This window comes from Papaver somniferum, chromosome 5 (assembly GCF_003573695.1).
Source record: "Papaver somniferum cultivar HN1 chromosome 5, ASM357369v1, whole genome shotgun sequence".
Lineage (NCBI taxonomy): Eukaryota > Viridiplantae > Streptophyta > Magnoliopsida > Ranunculales > Papaveraceae > Papaver > Papaver somniferum.
In genome coordinates, this window is record NC_039362.1 from 71,047,601 (window position 1) to 71,057,154 (window position 9,554).

Below are 9,554 nucleotides of genomic sequence, written 5' to 3' on the forward strand. Positions count from 1 at the left end.
AAGATGACACCATTCCAATCCTTATATAGTTATCTCCCTCCACATCCTGCTTTCCCTGTCCATTGTACTACAAAAGTTGTTTCAGTTCAGGAATACTTATAGGAGAGAGACCACATGTTACAGCTACTCAAAGAAGACCTACTCAAGGCTCAAGACAGAATGAAGTTTTATGCTGACAACTCTAGATGTGACAGATCTTTTAATGTGGGTGACTGGGTGTTTCTGAGATTAGAACCATACAGGCAATCATTTGTATCTCTCAGACAGAACCTTAAACTCCCATCCAGATATTATGGCCCCTTTGAGGTCATCCAAAAGGTTGGTATTGTTGCTTACAAGTTAAGGCTACCCATTGGGTCCAGAATACATCCAGTGTTTCATGTATCTCAACTAAAAAAGCAGATTGGTCAACACTTGACTCCTTCTACTTCTCTTCCCTTGGTGGATACTTCTGGAGCTTTCATTGTCCTTCATGTTGTTATTCTAGCCCAGAGAGAAAGCTTAAGAGGTGGCGTTGCAGTTCAAAAAGTGCTTATCCAATGGTCAAATTCACAGCCTGAAGATGCAACAAGGGAGGACATCTCACACATCCATGCTCAATTTCCTGAGTTCATCCTTGAGGACAAGGATGTTTAGATGGGGAGGGTATTGTCATATGCATATTAGTGAGTCATTCATATGACCTCTGGCTAACTTTGGAGTGAGCCGAATAGTCACTTCACTAGTTAACTGGTTGGTCAAATTAGGAGTATATGTGTCCTCTTTTCCATGGTTGTTTTATTTGTTTTTCTTAGCCACATGATTAGTAGGTAGAGAGAGATCTAACGACTACCGAATCAAACTTAGAGTGGGAGCAATAATTGATGTATTTATTCCCAATGATTTGTCGAAACTGGTAAGAAGAAAGAAATTAATGAAATTAGGCTCATACCTTTGGAAAGAGTAGGTTACTGTGTGTGTGAATTCAACCCAACTTGTTGATTCATAACATGTTGCTAGTGTTCAATGTTTTTAAGAGTTGATAGTGTTGGTATATGAGGTGGTTGTGCAGGTTACTGGTAGTAGTGGTGCAGAACTGCACTGCAGATGAAAGCGAAAATGATATATATCCCCCACTCTTTAGCCCCACTCATTTCCCCGCATATGTGTCATGCAATCATTGGTTAAATCTAATGATAACGAGACCCTCTGCTAATCTCAATTCAGGGGATCAAGGGCTAAGAACAGCGGCACCTAATGGGGGAAGGGAGTAGGATAAGTGGGTGGGGGAAGTGTAGCAGCTTCGAGATGAAAGGGTGTTCAAATCCATGGTATTACCATTGATTTTTTAGTTCCTCTCTCGATCTCTTTGTTAGGGTTCTCATGGTGCAACTATTTACCTTTTCATGACATGACTTCTTCTTTTTTTTATTGACATGCATCAGATTAGAGGCTTTGGTCCTCTGTTGGTCTGTACATTTTTTTTTAACAAATATGGTAGACACACCGTGATTGTGCACCGTGAATTGCACAAACAATGGATCACACAGTTAGAAATGTTACTTCTCTGCATTGGGATAAGGGTGGAACAGAAGGGGGCCCCACCATCCACTCACACGGTACACTCTCGGTGCACATTCTTCTGTCAATGAAACATTTTCGTTTTTTTAATGAAAGCTAGCAAATATAAAGTGAAATAGAGAAGGGAGAAAGAGAAAGTGTTGGTTTCAAAAATTAAGAGAGTGCGTAGGCTTTGGCCTGTGGGCTGAGATTAATAGGGAGGATGAAGGAAAGGGGAAAGAAAGAAAAAAGTTAAATGCTTTGAAGCAGAAAGTGGAGAGCTAAGCTACCTACGACCGAAACACCTCATACCTAAGACTATAGATGGGAATTCAAAAACAGCGTTGCTAGACACACCGTGATAAAATCACGGTGATATCACCGACATACACAGTCCTAGGGATCCCATCAGGAGAAAAGGGAGATGGATTTTTGTTTTTCAGTGGGCCCCACCAATTTTTGTGTGTTGCGGGAAAATCACCGTGATTTTTTCACGGTGAATCTAGACTTTTCGATTCAAAAAATAGTAGACTTTGTTGCAAGACGTACGTTATTGGATGGCCCACCATTTGCCACGAACAATCCAGACTTCTCGAGACTTGCACCTTGTTTGTTTGCAGCTGACTCGGCGTCTGGGTCTGAGTCAACCCCTGACTCGCGCCGAGTCAGCAGTCAGACTGTTTGTTTTGCATTTTCTATAACTCCTGACTCACAAGCTGACTCGCTGCCAACCCCTGACTCGGGAACTATAGAGTCAGGTGTGAAGAGGCAACTGACTCAATCACTCAAACCACTGAGTCGTAAGAATGTACAAAAAGACCCTTGATCCTTTAAATCAGAGATTCATTTTTTCTCGTCTTTTCTTTCTCGTTTCTTCCGTGGTTTTCCTTCGAGAGCAGAAATGGAGGATTGTGGAAAAACGTAGATCTCCTTCTCAGATAGTTATCTTCTTCATCCTCTCTTAACAGATCTCGTTTACTGATCGTTTGCTTCTCGCAACTAATTTCTCAACTTATCACTTTCAACTCATCAACTTGTTTTAGAAGAATCGACATCAGGTATAATTTCGACATCCATATACTTTCTATCATTTTCATATGGTTTGATTTTGGAATATTGGGTTTCTTTTTTTATATCCTAATTTGAGTATTTCATTTTTCCTTTAAATCAGATATTCATTTTTTCTCGTCTTTTCTTTCTCGTTTCTTCCGCCAAGGTTTTCCTTCGAGAGCAGAAATGGAGGATTGTGGAAAAAAGTAGACCTTCTTCTCAGAGAGTTATCTTCTTCATCCTCTCTTAATAGATCTCGTTTACTGATTGTTTGCTTCATCACTCGCAACTAATTTCTCAACTTATCACTTTCAACTCATCAACTTGTTTTAGAAGAATCAACATCAGGTATAATTTCGACATCCATATACTTTCTATCATTTTCATATGGGTTTTTGATGATTTTGGAATATTGGGTTTCTTTTTTGATATCTTAATTTGAGTATTTGATGGTTATTTTTGTTAGCTTTTTGTTGTTTGTGAAAATGCCAAAGAGAGGACTGTTTTACTTGATCATTATGCATGATAGAATATATCATCTTATATGGATTTTGATGTCATGTCCTACCTTTCAAAGATTATTGAGAGTTTTGAGTCAAGATCAGTTAGCTTCACCCAGAAATTGTTGATGTCGTTTTTTATGACTTCCATTATTGGAATTGTTACATTTGTATATCTAGTTATAAGTTAAAAGCAATTGGAGTAGTATTTGCTATATTATTTAGTTGATATACAGGTGTATATGGACTTGAATGAGTGAAAACTCTAAAATATACATGTTTGTGTTTCGCAGTAACATAAAAGAACATTTTAATTTGTTGCTACATAGTATTTGGTTTCGTGAATGAACACAATATAACATCTAATTGTTGTGTTAATGATATCTAAGAAAGGGTGCTGGGTAAAGGGTGTGCTAAAACCTTTTTTGCTTTTCGCTGTCAAATATTCTATCCTCATTTTAAACCCGTATATCCTGAATGCATAGAGATCATGCCTAGTGGTATATTACTTTGTATGGTAATTCTCAAAAGTTAGCACACTATTTTTGTTTCAAATTACCCACGTCTTGTATTTGTTTTACTTTATGATAGTTTTCTATGGAGAAGAAGGAAGATGAGAAAGCAAATAAGATAACTTTTAGGAGCGTCCCAGAATTTAGAGGGCTATTTATTGACCAGTGTTTGGAACAAGCTACTGGGTATGGATTTTCTGGAACTTCTTTGAAGCAAACTTCGTGGGGAAATTTGTGCAAGTTCTTTTCTGAGAAGTATGACTGCACCATCACACAAAAAAAATTGAGAAACCACTGGGATTACTTGCGAACCCAATATGTCACTTGGTCCCGTCTCTTAGCAAGAACCGGCCATGGGTATAACGCGGAGACGAACACTTTTGATTGGAGCCAAGAGCAATGGATTGAACTGTACAAGGTAAGAGACTATTTCAGTTTTGTTTGGACTTTATGATTGAACTAAATTTATGCTTGATTTTTATTTTTGGATTATATATTATCTTAGATGGATTGAGTTGGAATATGCAATGTGGGTTCTGAATGCATGGAAAAAATATTAAGTGCAGTTTTGGTGTATATGGCCATATATACAAACTCATTCATGATCCTCTTTTATTCTTAAACTGAATTAGTGAATTGGTAACATGTTATGATCAGAATACAATGTTATTCGATCAGTGTGTATATTTGGTAGTAGCTATCCTAAGAAGTGAAGCATATAGATTACAATATTTGTGTTGCATTAGAGTAGGACATGATTTAAGAAATTGTGCTCATGGATAATAAGTATCTAGAAAATTAAAATCATGAGGATAAAACGGTTAGTAAGTATTTTCATGAAGTGTTGGCTGCTATGAAGATTTGGTCTGCTGAAGTTATAGTTCCTCCGGCTAATGTATTTGACAAGCCAGCTATAACTAAAGGCATAAACGTCTTAGAGAAAGTGCTTTCAAAGGTGTTGTTGGTGCATTGGATGGCACTCTAATTAGTGCGAGCATTCCAGTCGAGAAGCAAACACCGTATAGAGGAAGGGGAAGAGGAGAATGTACCCAAAACGTGCTTGCGATATGTGATTGGGATATGTACTTTTGACCGAGGCAGTGCGTGATCCATCTTTCAAGTTCCTTTACCTCCACCAGGTAATATATCTATTTTAAGTCCCATTTTTCTGCATTGGGTATTTGTTTTGTTTACTCAATTTTATTTAGATTCTTGTGCACTGCGTTCTTATATATTTGAATTGTAGGAAAAATAAACTGTGCTGCCATTATAACTAGGAAATTGATCACAATATCGAACTCTACTTAGGAACTAGGATCATTCTTATATGTGTATGCACTATTGTGTTGTTGAATTTTTAATATCAATATTGTGGTGTTTAGTATTTGTAACGATTGAAATCTGGAAACCCTAGTTTGAATTCAGTAAACATTACATTGGCCATGCCATGAATAAGTTAATATAAGGGTGTGAAGTCCTGGTTCCCCTCTTTTGATTTTTCTTTCCTTACTTTGGACTAGCATATATGTTACCTCTTGCTGCAGTTTCATCAGCATGACTTCATAATGTTAATGTTGAAAATTTGTAGACAAATACTATCTATGTGATGCTGCGTACTCTCATACACAGGGGTTTATGTGTCCGTATCGCAACATAAGGTGTTGGATAGGTGATTATCGAAGAGTACCTCTAACGGCAAAAGAGGAGAATTTTAATCAAGCCCATGCTCGATTGAGGAATGTGATTGAGAGAACATTCGGGGTATTGAAAGTAAGATTTCCCGTCTTAAGTAAAATGCCTTCTTACTCATTTGAGACTCAAAGAGATATCATCATTGCTTGCATGTCAATACATAACTTTCTACGTCGTAATGCATTGGATGATTGGCTATTTAAAGAATATGAGAATGAGACATTTGATATGAATGAGAAACAGGTGGAAGTCAAAGTGGAAGCAAAAACAGAAAAAAATGCACCTCGTCTGTTTGGACGACAAGAGCAGATATATATGAACAATTTACGTGATGAGATAGCTAGTCTCTTTTAGATTTTGTTGTTTCTTTTATGTTTGTAGGAATGAAATCTTTAGGTTTTAATCTTTAGAGTCCAATAATAGACATTACACATAATGATGTTCCTAAGAGAATTAATGAGTGTCCTCTATATTACTCTGTTTCTTTTTAATTTGAAAATTTGTTAGCAGTCATTTTATTAAGCAACTTTACATTATTCTCATAGAGATTTGTCTTGTTTTTCCTTGTTTTTCTATCAGCATCCAAGTCTTGTTTGCTTGTTTCAGACCCGACTGGAATTTTTCACATGTTTTTGTATTTGCAGGTCAGATTCATGCGAGACAGAATCGTCTTACCATTATTACCACATGGATGATTTAGATGCTGTTATTGAAGTTTTGAGGTCATCATCTACTCTTTACAGTGGCATAATAAATGCAATCTCGATAAATTGGAAAACTCCTTTTGATTCAAAAGCAAAAGATCGTTTGAATTTTCAGACTCTCACTGTTCACAAAAACCTGATTGTGGATAATAAATCTAAAATGTGTACAAGGGCATTTTCTGTCCAAAAAAATCCAGTCAGCCGAATCAGGTCTGACTCACAAAACAAACATATTTTCTGACTCAGATCTTAGTGAGTCATATCCAGATGAGTCAAGTGATTTCACTCAGATCCAGACGAATCAGATCCAGACGATTCAGATGAATCAGCTGCAAACAAACAAGGTGTTGGCTTTAGCTAAGATAAGTCTTTGGATTCTTAATCTATAAGGATTAGTTTTTATCCCCTAGTTGACACGTATAGGCCAACGTGCCTAATTCTCTATCCTTCGAACATCTTATGTTCAGGCTATAAATAGATGAGAGCTTGTAACAAAGTTGAGTGAAGTTAATACAAAATCTCTTCCACTTTGCCGCTATTGTGTACATCTTACGCTTTGAATGTTTACACTCCATCCTACTGTTAATATATATACATGTAGTAGTACCCACTACTAAAGTTAGTTAATCTAACTTAAATGAAGAGCACACCATTACGCTTTGAATGTTTACACTCCATCCTACTGTTAATATATATACATGTAGTAGTACCCACTACTAAGTTAGTTAATCTAACTTAAATGAAGAGCACACCACTACGCTTTGAATGTTTACACTCCATCCTACTGTTAATATATATATACATGTAGTAGTACCCACTACTAAAGTTAGTTAATCTAACTTAAATGAAGAGCACACCACTAGCAGTTATGCTTATTAGCTTAATTTAAGTTCGGTCAATAGCTATTGCTCGTTTCCAAATTACAAAACGTTATCGGCACGAATTGCTCTGCGGTAATCGAAGTGGGGCTGACGATACGGAAAAGGATAATTCTCTTCAACTCTTGCATATTTTGTTTAACTATTTTCGGATAGTTTTATGCATAAGTTTTCGTAACGTCTAATTTTGTTTCCTATTTTGATAAGGACTTGTTAAAGAGAAAGTTAGATATCTTATTGTGCCTTGTATGTGTTATTTGGAGCACATGCAATTATACGGTAAATGAAGAGATATCCAAAACTGGTACGTATAGTAACGACTCATATTTGTGGGAATATTCGATTTTCCGAATTTAGCTAAATATTTGAGTTTTGTAGCATTTTGCTATTTTCCTCTTTAGCCAACCAACAAAAGGTTTTTCCGCGTCCTTTTTGGATAGCGTAGAGAATAAAATTACCTTTATTGGTACACCAATGATTTTTGTGATGTTAACGGTTTTAATATCGACGGAGCAAGGAATTTTTGCATCCTGGGGGATAGAGAAATTTTAATATTCCTTTGCTATAGTAATCTCTAGAATTCAAAGTCGTTCCACCTAAAGGGTCGGAATGCGATAAAAAATGGACACCAGGTTAACATGGTTAGCCAGTCTCTATCAGCAGTCTTTGAAATGACCTGCAATTGATATTGAGACAATTTCTTTTAAGATAAAGAATGTGTTCATATTTCAACTTTGATAAATTAATATTTCGTCGACCCTAATAGACGAAATTGGAGATATGTCGGTATCATGTTAGAACCGTATGTATATTAATTTTGAATGATTTCTTCCTTGTTTCACCATTTATTTTCGTGGTAAATAGTTCGGCTTGATTCCAGAGAAGATGTATGCGCTGTGTAAAATGTTGCGGTGAGCAATAAGGAGAGCTGCATATTTTGCGCCCCTATGTGTTCCCGCTAGCTTTACGGCATGCACTATTTGCGCCCATTATATGCATCGACAAGCTTTAAAGAGCTAGTGCTTAATTTGCACTTTGTATATGTTGTGTCAACAACAACGAGTATTGCAAATGTTAACTGCGCCTCGTAGATATACAAACGTCGAGCGATAATGAGTGTTGCATTTTTGTAGATGATATTTAGGGTTAATATCATGTCTTCTCGTCGCCTGGGCTATTACCTAAAATCATGAATTTGGTGAATTTAAATTTGCACTTGTACCTATGCAAATATGTATATCTTTGGCAAAGAAGGAAGATGCAATTGTGGTATGCATATTTGAATATGGGAACCACAATAGTTATCAGGTTTGAGAATCTAGTAAACCCCGTACCACCAGAAGTGGAATAATACGGAACGATGGCATAATGATTGGTTGAATAAGCCATCTTCGAGCTTAGTATAGCTCTGCTATCGTTGTGACAGACACGTTACGTGCATCTGAAATGCGGCTAATTATTGTTGATCTCTATCGGTAGTCTTGGCAGGACTGGTACTGATATTGAGATAGTGTCTATGTTTACAAAATTTGTTTTTACAGTTTACTATTAATTTTACATGGCAATGTAAATTCCTAAATTTTTCCAGCTGGACAATAAACGAGAGAGGAAACCCGATCAGTTACCTCTCCTGGGTTGCGTGTTATTGTTGCTTTCTGCACCCAGTTACTCCCTTGATAGGTAGAGTAATGCGGAACTAGATATTCTGTTGATGAGACATTCCCGCCTAAGGATCAGGGGAGAATCGTGGACGACATTGGTTAATTCCAATTATGTCTCATCTAAATTCTCACACCAAAAAATGCCCGAGGTGTTGGAGATTACTCTGTTGCTAGGTCGAGCAAGAGTATGCTTGATTGATTCAGCATAAATTAAAAGTCCTTGCAAGGCATGCCATGGAATCGCAGCGATTGTTTCGTCTAAAAATATGCTTAGAAGCATAGATGAAAAACCTCTTGTACGAGGTATGCCAATCTAATCAGAAAACGTCCATATTCTCTTTGAGTGATGAGTCGATAACTCCTGACGAGGAGCGTATCCATATAAATTGCGTTGATATATCTCACGGAGACGAATATCCGCATATTGAAGTTTGGTACCAATGGATTAGAAAATATACTTTTACTCGAGAGAATGATGTGAGATTGTTATTAGATGATTGTTAATCGGTGGTTGATAATGTTCAGAGTAGCTACTGAAATCACTGTGGATGTGTATCCCCCTTTGCAAAGGAATTATCGACAAAGTTTATATGATTGGAAAATATGGACTTAGTCCATATTGAACTTTTTTCTCACTTGAATACGCTTTAAGACCTCAGTCCTAGCATTGATTGCAAATTTGATGCTTATCAAAAGGCGTGATGAGAAAATTAAGGTCGCTTATTATGCAGCGCCACCCCTTGACATTGAGTTTCCACAGATACTAACCAGGTTGATGGAAGTATGGTCTGGTAGTCATAAATGACTCGACATCTCACCTGGGTAGTAACCGTGTATCTATACTCGTATAGATTTTAGGTGAACTCTTGTCAGTCGTTGATGTTGTAGTATCCTAGTGATGCTCTGGGCATTGATGGTGAGTATTTTTATTATTATTTTGCATCATTGAATGGTTTTGCATTTGAACTTATTACTCATTAAACCATGTTTTCTGTTTAAGACGTGCTATATTCCACTA

The 9,554-nt window shown here is 36.9% G+C and overlaps 1 protein-coding gene across 1 annotated transcript; it reads left to right on the forward strand.

Annotated features, from left to right (window-relative positions):
* The first annotated feature begins 1,516 nt into the window (after nt 1-1,516).
* Nucleotides 1,517-5,647, forward strand: LOC113279163. Its single transcript, XM_026527868.1, has 2 exons — nt 1,517-1,598; nt 5,190-5,647. The coding sequence occupies exons 1-2, from the start codon at nt 1,517-1,519 to the stop codon at nt 5,645-5,647; spliced, it is 540 nt and encodes a 179-aa protein (XP_026383653.1).
* The last annotated feature ends 3,907 nt before the right edge of the window (nt 5,648-9,554 follow it).

Excerpts from the sequence above, each read along its gene's own strand:
- LOC113279163 (XM_026527868.1), top strand. The coding sequence starts at position 1,517 with ATGGATCACACAGTTAGAAATGTTACTTCTCTGCATTGGGATAAGGGT. Across the intron at positions 1,599-5,189 it reads CCCCACCATCCACTCACACG|ACAAATACTATCTATGTGAT; the intron begins GTACACTCTCGG and ends GAAAATTTGTAG.